A 17,460-nucleotide genomic window follows, 5' to 3' on the forward strand; every position below is an offset into this window, starting at 1 on the left:
GGATAAATGCAGACCTGGTTGTTTCCTCCTCTCTTCATTTGCAAAGGGGCCCCGTCGATGCCTGACAGCTTTCAAGGAAATTGCAGATAATGGGGACAGGATGTCAGTGTGGAGCAGGGGGCACAGGATCACCCGAAGACAGGTGGTGGTGCTGTCACAGTGCCAGTCCTGGGGCCCTCGCCCTGTGCCCCCCAGGCAGGGCACTGATGGCATTGGGAACCACAGCCTGAGCCTCAGGGAGTCTTGGCCAGGAGATTTGGGCAGTATCAGGGTTGTCAGGGTGGTCTGGGGACCCCAATCTTCAGTCCCATCCTGCAGGGCACAGACACAGCCGTTTCCCAGGAGCCAGGGGAGCTGCGTCACTCCTGACCCCCCTGGACACTGTCAGACTCATTTGTGGGTGTTTCATTTGTCACTCCTTTTGGCCATGGCAAAAGCCAGCAGCAGGAGAGGGACAAATCAAATTACAAGGCAGCTAATGAAAATAATGGGGAATAAAGCACTTTTGGAGGCTGCTTGGTTGGATTCCTATTTCCCTGTGTCACTGGGTTTAAGCAGGGATGTTTATAACCTCACGAAGACATTTCATTGCCTCTGTGATTAGCTCAATTGACCGTGGATTTTTTGCTCTCACAGACCTGAGCCCTTGGAAGAGAAGTGCCTACTCCAGGTCACGTTCCCACCCCACAGCTCGAGCACCCGGAGCCCCCCTGTGCCTTCCAGGGGCCTGGCACTGGCAGCATGTCCCGGAGTGCCACGGACGGGGAATGAAGGGGATGTTCCTGGGCAGCACAGCCGAGATGGGGGGTTCCAATGCCAGGAGCAAGGGGGGAGCAGCTGGGAGAGCTTTGCCCCTTTTCCACGCAATGCTCTGGCCACTCCAGCCACGAGCAGCTGTCAGTGCCTGCCTGGGCTGGCGGCCCCTACCTGCAACTATTGACTCTGAGTAAATAATTCCCAGGTATCCTTTTCTCCTGATAGAAGCTGGGGTTTTTCTATTATTGTCAGAGGTGTTTATTAGAGCAGAAAATAATAGTGCTTTGCTTGCAGCCTGATTGCCAGGAAGTTTCGTGAGTGGCCACGCAGCCCTGGCAGCTGGGATCAAACTCAGACATGTTGCCTGGCACCACGGGCACAGCAGGGTGAGGGGGTGTGGTGGGGGGTGAAAAGCCCCTGCCTGGGCGGTTTGAGGGGGGAAATCTCAAAGGGAAATTTCTTTTCAGCAGTGGCAGAGGGGGAAGATGCTCCACAAGTCCGAGTTCTGGAGTGACTCAGCAGAAAAGAGCAGGAATTTCCAGGAATATGAGGGGTGAGAGGCTGGTACAGGGCTCAGCCAAAGAACATGGGGAGGTTCCCCTGCCACGGACACCTGTGCAAGAGAGGCAGGAATTTAGGGGAAGGCAAGTTCTAGGTGGTCCCATGGAAGATCTCTCCCTCTCACCCATCCACCCTGTTGAGCCACTCTGCCAAGCTGGAGCTGCATGCCCTTGGCACCACTCTGGCACCTCACAGAGTAGAGATGAATAATGGCAGCACATCCCGTCCCTCCTCCCCCTCCCCATGCCCATCAGGGCCTCCCCGGATCTGCCACACAGAAATTAATCCTCCTGCCTCATTAATTGCAGGAATGTGTCGGGAGCTGTTCAAGGTCAGCCTCTAGGACCTCTGCCATCAATCCTCTCCAATTTGCAGCTGCCTTGCTGGGGAGGAGCTGCCAGTGGCACAGCAGGGACAAGCACTGGGGACATCTCTGGTGTTTGGGTGACCAGAGCCCGCAGACACAGGAGGGTCCTGGATGGGCTTCTGTCGCAGGAGTGGCTCCATGCTGGCAGGCTGCCCATGTCCCCCTGTCCCCTGGTGATGCCATCCCGAGCCGAGGGTCCTCTCCTGACCACTTCTGCCCACCCACAGAGTGACTTGATGGGGAGCCCTCTGCTCCCTCCTCATTGCTGATGGCTGAGCAAAGGGGTTGTTTGAATTAATTGCATTGGGCACCAATTAACCAGCTCTCCTCACCCATTAGAGACTGCAGAAGCTTTTGCACTTAGATATTGTATCTTACATGATTGGCAATATTCTATTCTTTTAGGGAATGAAAAGAAGAAAGGGAAAATCCCCTTAGGGAAGCCGGGTTTTGCTGCCTTCGGAGCTGACACACACCAGGAATGTACTTTATTCTGCTTAACAGCAATGATCCAGCTGGCAGGGATGGAATCAGAAGCACTGGGAACACAGAGGTAGCTGAGAGCTCCCAGGCACTGAATGTGGGGCTGCTGCCTGTGGACTGTGACCAGAGCTGCCCTCAGGGTCTGGCCATGCCCATGGGCTGCTGCCCAGTGCCATCGGTCCCCATCCTACACCCTGCAACCGGGAAAAACCCCGCAGCTGCTTCCCCTTTCCACCTTCCCCCTTGTCTGATGGCCTCAGGCTTGGGAGGCTCTTACATCTGGGAGCCACTGCCCCACCACTCACCCCAAAACCTGCTTCCTGAGCATCCACCCTCCCTCCAAACTGTGCCCCCCTTGCTGTCCTGCACCAAGGCCTGTGTCACCACCTGCCTCTGCACCGTGGGACCCTCTGTCACCCAGCTGGCTCTTGCACCCCAGCAAGAGGGTCGGCCCCGTGCCCTACGCATCCTCCTGGCCCAGCCCCTCTGCCAGGCTGGCTGGGACCCATGGCTCAGGGGTGGCACCCTGCAGCCTGCCTCGTATTCCTGTCCCATCCCAGGGACGGGATCTGTGAGCTTGTGAGCGTGACTCAGAGCCGAAGGGGAACCGAGAGCGCTGTCAGGATGCACGTCTGCTCCATCCCCGCTCGCAGGAGGCTGGCCCGGCAGATTGGCACACTCGGAGCCTCCTGAGACAAGCCCTTTCCCTGCCCGAGGGCAGCCGTGCGCTGGTGTGGGATGCAAGGTCCCCTCCCCACACCGGATCCCACCCTGTGGCGGGGCCCCATCGGCGGCGGGCTCTTGTCGGTGTCCAGCTGGGTGTTTGCAGCGCTACGCCCTCGGTTCCCACGGAGATGCCCACGTCGCCATGGCTACCCACGGACATTCCTGCTCGGCTGGTAAACAGCCCGCACGGCACCAGCTTCCGTCCCGAAGTACTGGGGGTTGCTACACCCCGGGGAAATGTTGCGAGGGCAGCTCCCCCAGGCAGTGGGCATCGGCCCCGTGTCCCAGCCCAGGGTGCTGAGCCCCCACTCCACCCCTGCCAGCAGCCTGACCCGTTACAAGCAGGGCAGATTTGGAGGAAAGTGCCTTTGCTTGCACTGTCGGGGCTGTGAGGTCGGTGGTGAGAGCCCCAGGCCATCCCCTCCGGCCAGCGCCCGGCTCTGCAGGAGGCGATGTCCCCAGGCTGGTCTCCCACCACACCAAGACACCCTGCTCCCAGGGGGGCTGCTCTGGCAGCGTGGGGCTATGGGAGCACTGAAGAGTGCCGTGGAGATGAAACTCCGCCCCGACCCCAGAGTAAACAGCTCTTTGCACAACAGCCGCCGTGGTTGCGAGAGGTTGTGAGTGTGTGGAGGGTTGAGCAACCCTCTGTTTACCCCCCGTGCCAGCCCCATCCCACCAGACACGGGATTCCCCGCCGGGGCTGTGCTCCAGCCTGACACGGGTGGGCACAGCAGCTCGGCACGGCCCCGGGCAAGGAGCTGTTTAAATAACACGGGTTAATGGTCAGTACTGGGATATACTGGTGGGAACATCATGTCGTGGGCTGCCCTTGGGCATCTTGCGCACCGCTCACCCTGGAGCAAGCTGGACTACGTGGACGTGGACACAGACACAGGCTTGAGGATATGAGCTGGTCGCAGGTGGCATCACACCGCGCTGGCAGCCACGGCTGGGTTTGCCTCCTGCCCCTTGAGTTGCTCACTCTCTGGCCAGTGGCCTCCTGCCACATTCCCCAGCCCACGCTCCTCTGCCGTGTCCCCCAGCCCAGGCCGGTGGCCCCAGGGCAGTTGCAGTGAGGAACTGTCTGTGCCACATCCCGGCTGTGCCAGGTCGGGCCGCTGGAGCGGGCAGGGTGGAGGCCGGGCGCTGCTCGGGGTGCCTGTGTCCCCTGGGCTTTCCTGCCTGTGGCGAGCGAGGGGGTCGCAGACTTCAGGGAAGTGTTTTGCAATCACCTTCTTCAGAGCGTCACAGCAACTAACGGCCCTGGTTTTGAGGAACTAACGGGGAAAGCAGCATGTTAGCAAACAGGCTGAGCACGGCCAGCCGCCGGCAGCCGGAGCCCCGCGCTCGGAGCGGGCGGTGAGCGGCAGCCGGACGCACCGGACACGGAGGAGAGGCAGGAATGGAGGCGAGGTAGGGATGGAGGCGAGGTAGGGGTGGGTGCGTGGTGCTGAGGTCCCACTGAGCAGCACCTTGTCTGTGGCTGCTCTACCCAGTCCCTGCCTGGGACAGCCGCACATGCCGAGTGCTCAGGGGTTGCCGCTGTCCCACTTCCCACACTCGAGTGCTTTGTCTCCCTCTGGATGTTGGCTTGGGGGGTGAGGAGCTGTGGGCACCCGGAGCTGGGCACAGTGTGGGCAGCCCCTCCGAACTGTGTCTGGGACCCACCCGGGGCAGAGGCGGCCGGGCAGGGGCAGAGGCAGCCACCGCTCCGAGGGCCGTTCCCAACAGCAGGCAGGGGATGCAGCCGACGGGGGCAGCCGTGGCGGGCGTGGGCAGGACCCCGCAGCTCCGGCCAGTCCCGCTCTGCTGCTGTCGGTCACTCACTTCCCTCTCTCCCAGCTTATCGCCCTCCGCCGTCCTAGCGCCAACCCGCCCTCAAACCGCAAATCTCTGCCCGGCAGCGGCTGGAGATAGTGGAGATAAAATCAGCCCGTGCCTGCGGCCGGGCACAGGGTGCTGTGCCCGGGATGGTGTGCGGGGCCGGGACGGTGTGGAGGGACCCGCGTTGCGGGGTTTCTCCACTGCGCTTCCCACGCCGGCGGCTGCGGCAGCGCGGGCGCCGAGCCGGGGGCGGAGGTGTCAGAAGGGCTGCGGGGCCGGGCTGACGCTGACAGCGAAAGGACATTCTGCTCCAGGAAGCGCCGGTGACAATGGAGCCCGGCTCCTTCAGCCCACCTCGTCCCCAGCCCTTGCCGATCCCCAGAACAAGCCGCTTTCTCCGTTCCAGGTGATGCCAAAGCCACGGAGGAGACCATGGCCAGGCGCGGTGCTGGGACACCCTTCCTGCTGCAGCTCTCCCTGCTTCTGCTCCTCCACCTGGGCGGTGAGTGCGGTCCATCCTGTCCTGTCCCACAGCCACGCCATCCCCAGCACCCTGCGCCCCAGCCGGACTGGCCGGGCCACGGAGCAGGCAGGAGCGGCGGCAGCGCAGCAGGCGCGGGCAGGATGGGGCCTGGCACGTGCCGGTGGCTTGCCCAACGCTCGGCTCTTCCTCTCCTGGGCTGGGGGGCCCATCTAAGGGAAGAGGCTCCTCCCTATGTCCCGCCTGGGCACTGAGGAGCTGAGATGGCTTTGTCACAGCTGTGCCCAGGATGTGACACGCTTTTCTTGCCTGCAGGGACACTGGGCTGCGCCTCGGTGGCTGTGGGCTCGCCCATTGTGCCCCTGGGCTCGGCTGTCACGGCGTCCTGCACCATCCAGAGAGAGCTCTGCCGTGGCTTGGAGCAGGGGAAGGTCCGGATCAGCTGGATGCTGGACAACAAGCTTGTGGCCGGGAGCCAGCGCCAGGGTCCAGGGGGCACGGAGGTGTCCAACCTCACCCTGCCCCGGTTCAACCACACACAGGCCAGGCTGTGGTGCTGTGTGGAGTGGAATGGGACCAAGCAGCGCATCGGCATGGCCGAGATCAGGGCGGGCTGTAAGTCTGCTGCCAGCACGGGTCACCCTCCTCCCCACAAGGGACGGACACTTGCTCAGGCTCTTTCCCTGCTGTTCTCCCCCAGACCCTCCTGCAAAGCCCCTCAACCTCAGCTGTGTCCTGAACCTCAGTGACTACGGGCTGACGTGCCAGTGGGAGCAGGGAACTGACAGCCACCTCCCCACCAGCATCGTGCTGAAGTGCGCCGGGTAAGTCCCGGGACCATGGTCCCCTGCTAAACCCCATAGCAAGCTTCGTCCTCTGCCAGAGGGACCCCGAGCCCACTGCTCTGGCTGCCGCAGGAGCAGAGCCCAGGTGGTGACGGGCTGCACTCCACAAGGAGGGCACAGCCACTGCACGGTGCCACGCCGGCTGCTCCAGCTGTACCGGCAAATGGAGATCTGGGTGTCTGCCACCAACGCCCTGGGCACAGCCGAGTCAGAGCATCTCTGCATCGACCCCATGGACGTGGGTGAGTGACGGTGCAGAGGTCAGGGGCCAGGGAAGCTCATCACCGGTGACAGGGGCATTAAAGTGCCATTAAAGCACGTCGGGCTTTGAGGTCACATTTCACGGGCAGGTTCCGTGATGAATTGTCCTGCCGGGATGAATCAGTGCCAGCGCCGCGTTACAGACAGAGCAGCGCGTGCGGCGGGTTACGAGCTGCCAGTTGACCTGCTGCACTCCACAGCTCCTCCAGCAATTGATTACCCATTTATTCAGGAGGTCTATTAATAATGGATCCAGTGCCTATAAACTATTTATAAAGGGAGCCTTCCCAGATGCAGAAACTTATCCTCCCTGATCTGGGGCTGGGGAAAGACTGCCCAGGAACCAGCTGAGCCCTCCCATGGCTGTGCCACGCTCTCACCCCTGAGCAGACCCAAATGTAGGGTGTTCCAGACACCAGGCCCCCATGGAATCCACTTTCTCTGCATAGGTGTTAATGCAGAGCAGTGCCAGCGTTGCACTCACAACCATTACCCCAGCTCCTGTCCCTTGCCACCAGCCATTCTAAATGTTTTGGGGTGGTTTCCCACCATTTCTTGCTGCAGCACCCTGGCTGCAGCTCCTGGCATTAACAACAGGCACATGTGAAGTCGTGGCTCTGGGCACTGCCCACCACACACCTCTCCAGCTCTCCCCTGCTCCCCCTACAGCCAAGCTGGACCCCCCAACCCTGCAGAGCATCCAGTCCATCCCCTTCCAGACCGACTGCATCGCCCTGGCCTGGGATGTGGCGCGGGGCACAGAGCACATGGAGCTGCAATGTGAGCTGCGCTACCGGGCACCCGAGGACCCTGCCTGGGTCCTGGTGAGTGCTGCTGGGGCAGTGGGACCGGGCAGCAGCCGGAACCTTCCCTTTGCTCCAAGCAGTGGGAGCGCCATGTGGGAGTGGGACGGCAGAGTGTCCCCCCGCACCCACAACAGCCCCTGCCCGAGGCAGGAGCCAGCACAGCCCTCGTTCTGGCTGCCACCAGGTCACCGGCATCATCGGCCGGGCCGGCACCGCGCAGCGCTGCGGCTTCCTCTTTGGCACACAGTACCAGTTCCAGATGCGGTGCCGGCGGAGCTCAGCGTCGGCATTGGCCTACTGGAGCGAGTGGAGCCCGGGCAGGAACTACACCACCCACGAGAAAGGTGAGTGTGAGTTGCCCAGGGGGTCCCCTCTGCCCGAGCAAGCGGCACAGCACTGAGGGCAAGCGGCACAGCGCTGGGGGCATAGCCACGCTGGCCCCTCAGCTTCTGCCATCCCCCCGTTGCAGCCCCCACAGGAAAGCTGGACGCGTGGTGGGAGGCTGAGCCGGCCGGGGCAGGGGAGCGGCTGGAGGTGCAGCTGCGCTGGAAGGTGAGCAGGGGCGGGCGAGGGGCGCGGGAGCTGCCGGGACATTGCCCTGGGGCCTGAGATCCCCGCAGGGACCGACATCCGCACCCCCTGCCCCACCCAGGCCCCACGGCAGCGGGAGGCCAACGGGAGAGTGCTGGGGTACCGCGTCACCCTGAGCCCCCGGAGGAGGGGCAGGGACCCCTCCACCATCTGCAACACCACCCACACCCAGTGCAACTTCTCGGTGCCCGCGAGGACCAGGAGGGTCTATCTCTCAGCCTACAACGCCGCCGGCGAATCGGCACCGACCGAGGTCGTCCTCCTACAGAGGAAAGGTGAGGGCAGTGCCCGAAACCTCCGCGTGTCCCCCGGGGCTCTGCTCCCCTCGAGCAGGCTGCCATGGGCTGCACAGCCAGGGCAGGGAGAGGGCAGATTCCAACCCCGGGCGCACCGGGAGTGATGTGGGAGAGGTGCTCCCCTCTCCCATCATGCCGGCTGCTTGTCCCATGCAGGTCAGCCCCTGTCCGGGCTCCGGGCCGTGCCCGGGGGCGAGCACAGCCTCTGGGTGCACTGGGAGGCACCGCTGGCCCCAGTAATCGCCTATGTCCTGGAGTGGCAGCGGGTGACAGCAGAGCCTGGGCACTGCAGCGCGTGCTGGCAGATGGAGTGTGACGGGGCAGCCACCACAGCCCTTATCCAGGGTAAGCGGGGGCTGCCAGGGGACCCTGACCCCCTGGTCATCTGTCCCAGGGGGCTGGCACCCATCCTGACCAAACCACGACCAAGCCCTGCCCCCAGCCCACCTCCCACCCTCCCTCCTTCCTCTGGATCCACCCCCAGGGTAGGTGGGCTGGTGCTGTGGGGCACGGGCAGGGGCAGCTGGGGGGTCTCAGCATCCAGTGCCCCAAACTCCCAGCCCCCTCTGCTCTCCGTTGTAGATGGCATCAAGCCTTTCCAGCTGTACAACATCTCACTGTACCCCCTCTATGAGGACACTGTCGGGGTGCCCATCCACACCACAGCCTACTCGCAGCAGAAGGGTATGTGGGAAGGGTGCCCCACCACCAGGACTTTGCCCTTCCAAAAGGAGGAACACCCCCTCCCCCATGTACCCCTAATCCAGGAGCTGTGCCAAAGAGCTCAGCTTGGGGGGCTGGATCTGTCCCATCTCTGAAGGTGCTCTCAGCTCCCCCACAGCATGGGCAGGTCCTGATGCCCACACCTCGGGAGTGGGACCCCCGCACCAGTTCCCACCCGAGGCAGTGGCTCTGCTCAGCACCTGGTCCCCCTTGTCCTGCTCTTTCCAGCACCATCCCATGCCCCAAAGCTTCACCTCAGGAGAATCAGCAAGTCAGAGGCCGAGCTGTGCTGGGAGCCACTGCCAGTGGATATGCAGAACGGCTTCATCACCAGCTACACCATCTTCTGGGCCAACAGCATTGCTGACGTGGCCAGTGAGTTTTGCCTGCAGCACCAGTGACCTTGCCCTCTGGTGTCTCACAGGGCCCTGGCCAGCAGAGATCCGAGGGGCTGTGCAGGTGAGGGGATTCCACCACACCAACAGCCCCATGTGTCCCCCCAGGTGCCACCGTGAATCCTTCCCTCAGCTCCTTTGTCATCCGGGGGCTGAAGCCATCGACCCTGTACAAGGTGCACATCATGGCATCCACGGCCGCCGGCGGCACCAATGGCACCAGCCTGACCCTGGTGACCACAGTGCTGGGTGAGGGGTGCAGCCACCCGGGGCAGGGGGGAGATGGGAGGGGACCCGCAGACCCTGCTCCTGCCCCAGCCTCATGGCACAGCACAGCTGGCAGTGCCCACTGCAGTTCCCTGTGACCCTGTCCCACTTCCAGATGACACTGAGATCCAGTTCCTCTTCCTGACCCTGGGGCTGATCTTTGTCCTGTTCATGGTGTTGCTCATCTGCTTCCATAAGAACGAGCGGTGGGTAGCAGAGCCCCCCGCCCCAGGCTGGGCTGCCGGTGGGACAGGGTGGTCTGCGGGAGTGCTGACATCCCTCCAGGAGCCTGGCGGGAGCAGGTCCAGCACTGAGGCCACCCATTCCAGCCCGCCTTGCTGAGTCCTCTCATCCCGTGGTCCCCAGGATGAAGGAGCAGCTGTGGCCCAGTGTCCCCGACCCTGCCAACAGCAGCCTGGGCAAGTGGGTGCCGGCAGCGGCGCCGCAGGTGAGACCGGCCGGCTGCTCCCTGGCCCCCCAGTGCCCACCCTGCACATGGCCCCGGGGCGCGAGGTGAGGGACAGCAGGGGCAGATGGCACCGGCTGTGACCTCCCGCTGGTCCCCAGGAGCCGATCCAGGTCCCCGCCGCGAGGGAGCCCGGCCCGGCCGCCATCTCCACGGTCACCGTGCTGGAAGGGGAACCGGGGAAGCAGCCGGGGAAGGAACCCCCCGCCCTGCTCGTCGCCCTCCCGGCGGTGACCCGGCCCTACGTGCGGCAGGAGGGTCCCGGGGAGCCCGTGCAGTACGCGCGGGTGGGGGGCGCGGGGTACCGGGGGCAGCGGCTGCTCCCCGAGCCTGGTCCCCGATTCTACGAGAACCTGCGGGGCCGCGGGGACGGCGGCGGCGCGGGGGACTGGGGGTTCCCCGAGGAGCCCCCCGCCACCTTCCCGCTGCTGCAGGGGCTCCGCATCGGCGGGGCCGAGGAGCTGCACGAGTGCCGGGCGGACTAGCGCGGGATGGAGCCGGGCAGCGACACCGGGTCCTCCAGAGGGAGCCCCGGGATGCGGGGACCACCCGCGGGGTTCCAGCCGCACCCCGGGGCACTGCCCGGCTCCACCCCGCTCTGTGTGTGTGCCCCCTCCCGACTCTTTCCCTCCGAAATAAACGGAGACGTGCTGAGAACAACCCGGGCGCCTCTGCGGGAGGCCGGGGATGGGGATGGGGACGCGGGGAACGGGACGGGAACGGGACCGGGACGAGACAGAGACAGGAATACAGATGGGGATTGGGACGGGACCGGAACCGGGACGGGGACAGGACGAGTATCAGGACCGGGACGAGGACGGAGACAGGTAGGGGACGAAACCGAGACGGGGACGGGGACGGAGATGGAGATGATGGAGATGGGAGATGGAGATGGGGATGGAGATGGAGACGGAGACGGAGACGGACATGGACATGGAGACGGGACCAGGACGGGGACGGGGACGGGGACGGGAACGGGAACGGGGACAGGGAGGGGGTCCGGGACCGGGACGAAGACGGGGAGGGGACCGGAATCCGGGACAGCCATCGACGCGCTCGGCGCTCGCTCCCTCCGCCCTGTCTCGGCACTCGCCAGTCGCGCCTGGGCAAGATGGCGGCGCCCATGGCGGCGTGCCGGTGAGCGCGGGCCATGCTGGCGCTGCTGGGCCGCGGCCTGGCGGGGCCGGCCCGTGCCGGGGCCGCCGTGCTGGGCAGGGCAGAGCCCGGTGAGGGGCGCGGAGGGCTCGGGAGGCCGCTGGGAGGGAGGGTGGAAAGGAAAGCGGGACCCGCTGGAGGAATTGGGGAGCAGCCGGGTCGGGGCCGGAGTGGGAGCTGAGGATGCGGGGAAAGGGGAAAGGGGCGGTCGCGGGGTCGGGGGTGGCCGGGGGTCACTCAGGGGGCCACACGCCGGCCCCGTGGTCTGTCCCCGCTGAAACGAGACAGGGGGCCGGGTGACCTTGGGGGTACCCGGGGTGCGGGCAGGGTCCCGGCAGTCCCTTGGAGCACCGAGGGCGAGCGGCGGTGGCCGAGCTGGGCACAGGTGAATGGCCAGAAGCAGGTCCTGATTCCAGCAGCAGGGCCCTGGAAGAGCAGCTGGAAGAGTTTGTTCTTGAAAGGTCAAAGAATGAGGAAGTCCTGGCTGGTGATGATATTCCCGTCTGTACCGAGCTGTGTCAGACAAAGGTTGTCCCCAGGCTTTCCCCAGGTATCTCTGCCCCTGAGGTCTGACACTGGGGTGGTCCAGAGCAGCCCCTCCACGTCGCTCATGAGATTGAGTTAATTGAGCAGTTAATTGAGCAGTTTAAACCCTCTAAATGAGCACATTTGCGCAGGGAGCCCTCGCGGCTCTCAGTGTGTGCGGTCTGTTCTGCCACTCCGGCCTCAGCATTTGCTCACTCTCAAGCAGCACAGCTTGGTTTGTTTTAGCACCTTGTGAGAGCCACTCTGAACTATCCCACACTGCTCTGGGACTAAAGATGTGTCTGGTCACTGATCACCTCAGAGGCTCAGTGCTCTGACCTCAGACAGACTGAGCAGCATCTGACGTGTACAGAGCTGGAGAAGTGCACGCAAGGCTGATGTCTCTCTGTTTCTCCCACCCAGTCTGCAGTCCTGTGCTCCAGGCAGCCAGGGGTTATGCCAGACGTGTGACAAGGAAGAGGAAAGGTAGGTCAAGATCCACAGGACCAAATGTTTTACTGTTGACATGCTCAGAGTTGTATCCTCATGGCACAGAAATCATTCCAGAAATAGTTCATTGCAAGCTCAGAAGTTACTCAGAAGATTCCTCTGCTCCTGAATGTGGGGAGATGAATGATTGTCAGTAGCAGGAGATCTGTGAGGGTCAGGAGGCCCTGGCACAGGGTGCCCAGAGCAGCTGTGGCTGCTCCGTCCCTGGAAGTGTCCAAGGCCAGGTTGGACGGGGCTTGGAGCACTCTGGGACAGTGGAAGGTGTCCCTGCCCATGGCAGGGGTGGAATCAGATGGGCTTTAATGTCCTTTCCAGCACAAACTGTTATGGTATTCTGTGGCCTCTGAGCTCAGTGGATTATGTACACCATATTGTAAATCCAGAGTGCTGAAGGGAAGAGACTTTTTTTCACTCAGTTCCTGCCATCTTGGCTGAATCTGCTGTTCTTATTTGGAGCACACAGTCAGTTTCCTTCAGAACATGTTTCCTCTGATCTGATTTGCAAGGTCAGAGCTCTGACTTTGTCCTGCTCTTCCTCAAATGTTTATCTCTTTGTAGACATCCCCAGCCATCTGGATGACCTCCCTCCCACCTTGCTGAAGAAGGATTATGCCAATCTCCCGATAATGAACAGGTATGAACAGGGAGAGGGAATGGCTGCTCACTGCAGGGGTTTGTATCTTACATATAACCATGGTATGTGGAAGTTGTCACCTGCTCAGTAATTAATTGTTAATGCTCTGTGGGCACAAAAATTGCAAAGTCAGTTTGAAAGTCAAATTTACAGACACAGTCAGTGGTCAGGGCTTGACTGTTTACTCCGTGTGAGCTCGAGTGCTGGTTGCCCACATGCTCTGTGGGCTTTGTAGTCCATGGGGAAAAAAAAGGAAATAATCTTGAAATACTGGAAATAGTCATCTTGCAAATAATCTGTGCCTGTCTTGAACTCAGGTGACGGAGAGTGTCGTTAAACAACTCAACATGAATTCAGCTGCTGCTGAATTTGGGATCTGGGGCTCAGCACTGTTGTGCTCTGATGCAGAGCTGCTCCTGTGTGGTGCAGGGAGGGCCCCCAGTGGCCCGACTGTGACTTTCACTGATCTCTGAAGGAACCAGTCTTAAAATGAAATATTTTTGCAGCAAAACTGCTCCATACTCCTGTAATCTGAGCCATGATTTTGCTTAGGAGTGTGAGCACCAGTTTATGGCTTCCAGGTTTGGGAGGGGAGGAGAGTCCCTGTAAATTTGTAGAGTAAATTAAAGCTGAGAAAAGTGAGTATGTTCTGAGAACCTGAGCTCATTTCTGTTGGTAAATAGACTTGTTTCTAGTTTATAAGCTAATTTGCCATGTCCTTGCAGCGTGGATGATGTAGTGAAACGGCTGTTGTCCCTGGAAATGGCAAGCCAGGTCAGTGTCATTCTGCTTGCTTGAAAAAAAATAGATTTAATGAACACCTTTATGTGAGACTTGTCTATGTTGTTAAATGTCTTTCACTTACTGTATTTTTAAGTGACTGTAAATCTGGGGTGATGAAATACATTACAGTGATAAGTCTGGTTTGCTCTTAAAATTTATCCCACAGTCTTCTTTATGTTAACAGTTGCATTTGAAAATGAGAGAAGAAAGTATTCAGGGGTGACAGGGCAATGAGCTGTTCTGTTGCTGCTCGTGGCCGACCCCTCCTCAAGTTATTTTTACTTTCCATATGCCCAGAAAACAAATTGAACAGGTATGAAAGTGGCACAAAGATCTCACCATTCTTCTGTGCTTGCCACTTCAGCTTGAAGAGATGCAAAAGCACTGAGTAAAGGTCTGAATTACAAAGCCTTTATCTGGGTGTTTGGGAAGAGAGCTGAGTGTCTCCGACCTCTGCTGTTCCTGAGACATTGACAACCTCTTTTCTGTGACCCACAGAAGGAGAAGATGAAGGTAAAGACACAGCAGCTGGTGGAGAAGGTCAGGAGGTCTCCCAATGACAATGGCTCCTTTGAGGTGCAAGGCAAGTTTGAAAAGGGAAGGATGTTGTTGGCAGATGAAACATCTCTGCTTCTGTTCAGCTGTTCCCACCCCAGCACTTCCAGTTCGCTGTATAATTCAGGAGAATCTCCTCCAGGAGAGCCCCTGGGAGGCAGGGAGCCTGCAGGATGCCCTGCAGGACTGCTCCAGGTCTGGAAGAGTTGCAGAGGCTGCTGGGGTACTTCCAAATTCCTGCTCCACATCCACCCTCCAAAGGCAGAGTGTGCATTATTCTGCTTGGAGTGCTTCTGTGACATGAAGCACTGAGCTGCAGCTGTTACCAAAATGAGCCAAATTCAGCCATGGAACCCAGATTTTTCTCTGCATCAGAGAGCTGTGACTGAAGCACAGTGAGGACAGTGCAGGGACAAAGGCCATGTTGTACTGACCAACACTGACCACCCCTTTGTCATCAGTAAAGCCCTTTGGTTCTGCAGGATGCCACCAGAGGGACATGGCTGCTGCCCTTGGAAAAAAAAAACCTTTCCTGCTGTCTGCTTCCCCAGAGCTTAAATCCCATGAGGTGAAATGGATGTCAAATCACTGGGAATTGAATGAGTGCAAGAGGAATAAATTCACAGATAAATTTATAGGATGTGTTGCTAAAATCTTACCCTCTAATTAAGCAGCCTCGTAACAGTCACAGCTCTGCAGGTTGTGTGTTGTGGTTTGTTGTGCTGTGGGCAGTGGGCAGTGGCTGGTGTGGGCAGTGCTTGCTGTGGACAGTGTTTCCTGTGGGCACTCTTCTGCTGTGGGCAGTCCCTGCTGTGCTGCTGTGGGTACCTGCAGGAGCAGCAGTGCTCAGCTGGCAGCTTGAGGCGAGGCAGATGAACGTGGATCAGCTGGGAAAGCTGCTGCTCTCACAGAGCTTCTCTCTCTCTCTGTCCTTTTACAGTTGCTATTTTGACTGCCAGGATACGCACGCTCGAGGAGCACCTCCAGAGGCATCCCAAGGTAACTCATGGATCTGAGTCCACACACAGCAGCTGCTCAGGTGGTTTTCTCAGTTTATAACAAAAGGATTTTAATGCTGGGGATTATGGCATTCCTCAGGAGGTTTATAAAATAGTTACAGCTGTTCCATGGTGCCAGTTTGGGGAGCTGCTGGCTCAGGCACAGCTGGATTCTCGCCGACTCCGTGTTCTGGTTTGTTCCTGTAGTGGAGGAAATGGCTGAGCAAATTCCTTTGGGCAGAGTTGAGCTCTGTTTCTCATCACTGCAGATGTGGCTTCACAACTTAGTTTTCACTAATTAATGAATGCAGCTGCAGTGATAAGCAAAGAGCAAAGTCCACGCTTGTTCTGCTCATGGAAATGTTTGGTGGACAACACTGTGTGAATGTCCCGCTTCCCTGCCTGCAGCAGCCTGGGTTCAGGCCCAAATTTGAGACATCTCAACTGAATTTATGAACAAGAGATATTAAAGATTCTTTATGCAGGGTAGAAGGTGGGAAATGGATTGATAACTGCATCTGAAAGAAGTGCATAATTGTTACTCATGAAAACTTGAAGGGTACAAGAGAACAGAATTGATCTTTCTATGACAAGCCAGAAGCTGTACCAGGTGTCGCAGCAAAGAGACCTTTTGTAATTCCTTGGCTGAAGCCTGTTCTTTACACAAATCACTGTGTAGGACAGGGAGATGTCTCTCATGAGGGATTGCCGTGACTGGTGTGGCTCAGGCTACACTTGTGCCCATCCAAAGAACAACCAGACAGTCAGAGCCAAGTCACAGATTATTTTCATATTTAATTTCTGGCAAAACAAAGGTAAATGCTTCTGTGTTATTCTGAAGCAGCACACTTCAGGGGAAGCAGGTTTTAGCCAGAAGACCTTCCCTGCAGCTTTGGCACAGCCTGAAACTGTACAGAAGATGAAAACAGTCTTCAGGGAAAGTGAAGGTGGAGCCATGAAACAGAGAAAGCAATTCCAGTGCAAAGTAAATGATATCTCCTTGGATCATCTTGTGCTGACCTGATGTACTCGCAGCATCTGCCAACAGAAATTGTTCTAAGGCTGTCCTTAAGCTGATTGTTCCCTTTCAGCCAAAATGTGGTGTGTTCTCAGTAATTTATTGGAATGGCAGGACGATCTGTCTGCAGTGGAGTGAACGTTGGGTGCTTTGCAGGACAAAAGTAACCGTCGGTGCATGCTGCTGGATCTGGACCGGCGCAGGAAGATGCTGGGCTACCTGCGCCGGGTGAACTACAGCACCTTTGAGAACACCTGCAAACAGCTGGACATCCAGTACAGCCCCCCCCAGCCCTACATCCGCCGTGTCACCAAGCGCTGGCTGGTCAAGAAGGCTCTCTGCATCAAGGTACGGAGCAGGCTGGACAGGGAAGAACCCCTCTGTAGAAGTTAGAAGTGACTGATAGCTGAGTCCTCCTAGGCCAGGCTTTGACTTTGATCCTGTCTCTAGAGAACTGCCTGAGCTCAGCCAAGAGCTCCATGGGGGACATTTATGTCATGGGCACTGACACATGCTGTACTCAGGCACTTTGGGATGGGCTACTGGTTTGCTCAAAAATGTTTTATTCAAACCAGCTTTTTTCTCAAATCCTGGTATGGGAACTGATATGTGAGATAATTTGATGGCAGTTTGGAACAGAAGCGTGGGTGCACCCACTGTCTGCCCCGATTTGCTCAGAATATATGGGTGTAACTGCTGCGTGCAGTAGATCTTGGTATAACTGAGCAGAACCAAAAGCTGGACGTGCCTTCGGTTTGTAAATGCTAAATTTCAGTCCAATGAAATTACAACCAAAGGACTGGACCAAAGGTGTCCAAGGAATGACTAGATATGGCACTCAGTGCTCTGGTCTGGTTGACAAAGTGGGGATTGGTCACAGGTTGGACTCTGGTCTCAGAGGTCTTTTCCAACCTGAATGATTCAGTGATTCTGTGACTGGGTGGCTGTAACAGAGTAATCCCAGATGGTTCCCTGGAGCAAGGAAGGCACAGAGGGAGGATTTGATCTGGCTCCTGCTGGAACCGCTCTGCCTGCAGCAGACAGCCTGGGAAGCAGCTCTGCAGGCAGCTCTGTCTCTCCTTTCTGCTTCCACAGGTGTTCCAGGAGAAGCAGAAGCTGAAAGCAGCAGAGAGACTGAAGCAGAGGAGAGAGTGGCAGGCGAGAGCAAGGGCAGCACGGGCACGGCAGGAGAAGCAGGTGCAAGAGAAGCAGGCACAGGAGGGGACTCCTGTGTAGTGGCACAGCCAGGATGGCACAGACAGGCTGACAATAAACACCTGCCCAAAGACCTCAAGCCTCTTTGCTCATGTGATGTGGTCTGCACTGTTCTGAGCACCTGGGAAGGGTAGGGGGTGGTTTAAGTGGTTTAGAAGTTTAATTTCAGGCCAGGTGCTGGGTAGGTCACTCTGTGAGGCAGGTCTGTCAGTGGGA

The 17,460-nt window shown here is 58.9% G+C and overlaps 2 protein-coding genes across 2 annotated transcripts; both read left to right on the forward strand.

The window, feature by feature from the left end:
* The first annotated feature begins 4,252 nt into the window (after window positions 1-4,252).
* CSF3R (colony stimulating factor 3 receptor) lies at window positions 4,253-10,511 on the forward strand. The gene is made up of 16 exons (XM_069036003.1): window positions 4,253-4,309; window positions 5,127-5,222; window positions 5,517-5,816; window positions 5,902-6,025; window positions 6,119-6,288; window positions 6,977-7,131; window positions 7,298-7,457; window positions 7,583-7,665; window positions 7,766-7,979; window positions 8,157-8,345; window positions 8,583-8,684; window positions 8,952-9,098; window positions 9,227-9,367; window positions 9,501-9,591; window positions 9,752-9,833; window positions 9,953-10,511. Exons 2-16 carry the CDS (start codon window positions 5,153-5,155, stop codon window positions 10,334-10,336), a joined length of 2,412 nt encoding a protein of 803 aa, XP_068892104.1. The 5' UTR covers window positions 4,253-4,309; window positions 5,127-5,152; the 3' UTR covers window positions 10,337-10,511.
* Window positions 10,512-10,952: 441 nt separating this feature from the next.
* On the forward strand, window positions 10,953-17,317 carry MRPS15 (mitochondrial ribosomal protein S15). The gene is made up of 8 exons (XM_068994417.1): window positions 10,953-11,077; window positions 11,955-12,017; window positions 12,600-12,675; window positions 13,401-13,449; window positions 13,957-14,041; window positions 14,954-15,012; window positions 16,186-16,377; window positions 17,125-17,317. The coding sequence occupies exons 1-8, from the start codon at window positions 11,002-11,004 to the stop codon at window positions 17,263-17,265; spliced, it is 741 nt and encodes a 246-aa protein (XP_068850518.1). The 5' UTR covers window positions 10,953-11,001; the 3' UTR covers window positions 17,266-17,317.
* The last annotated feature ends 143 nt before the right edge of the window (window positions 17,318-17,460 follow it).

Source organism: Aphelocoma coerulescens, chromosome 23, assembly GCF_041296385.1.
Source record: "Aphelocoma coerulescens isolate FSJ_1873_10779 chromosome 23, UR_Acoe_1.0, whole genome shotgun sequence".
Lineage (NCBI taxonomy): Eukaryota > Metazoa > Chordata > Aves > Passeriformes > Corvidae > Aphelocoma > Aphelocoma coerulescens.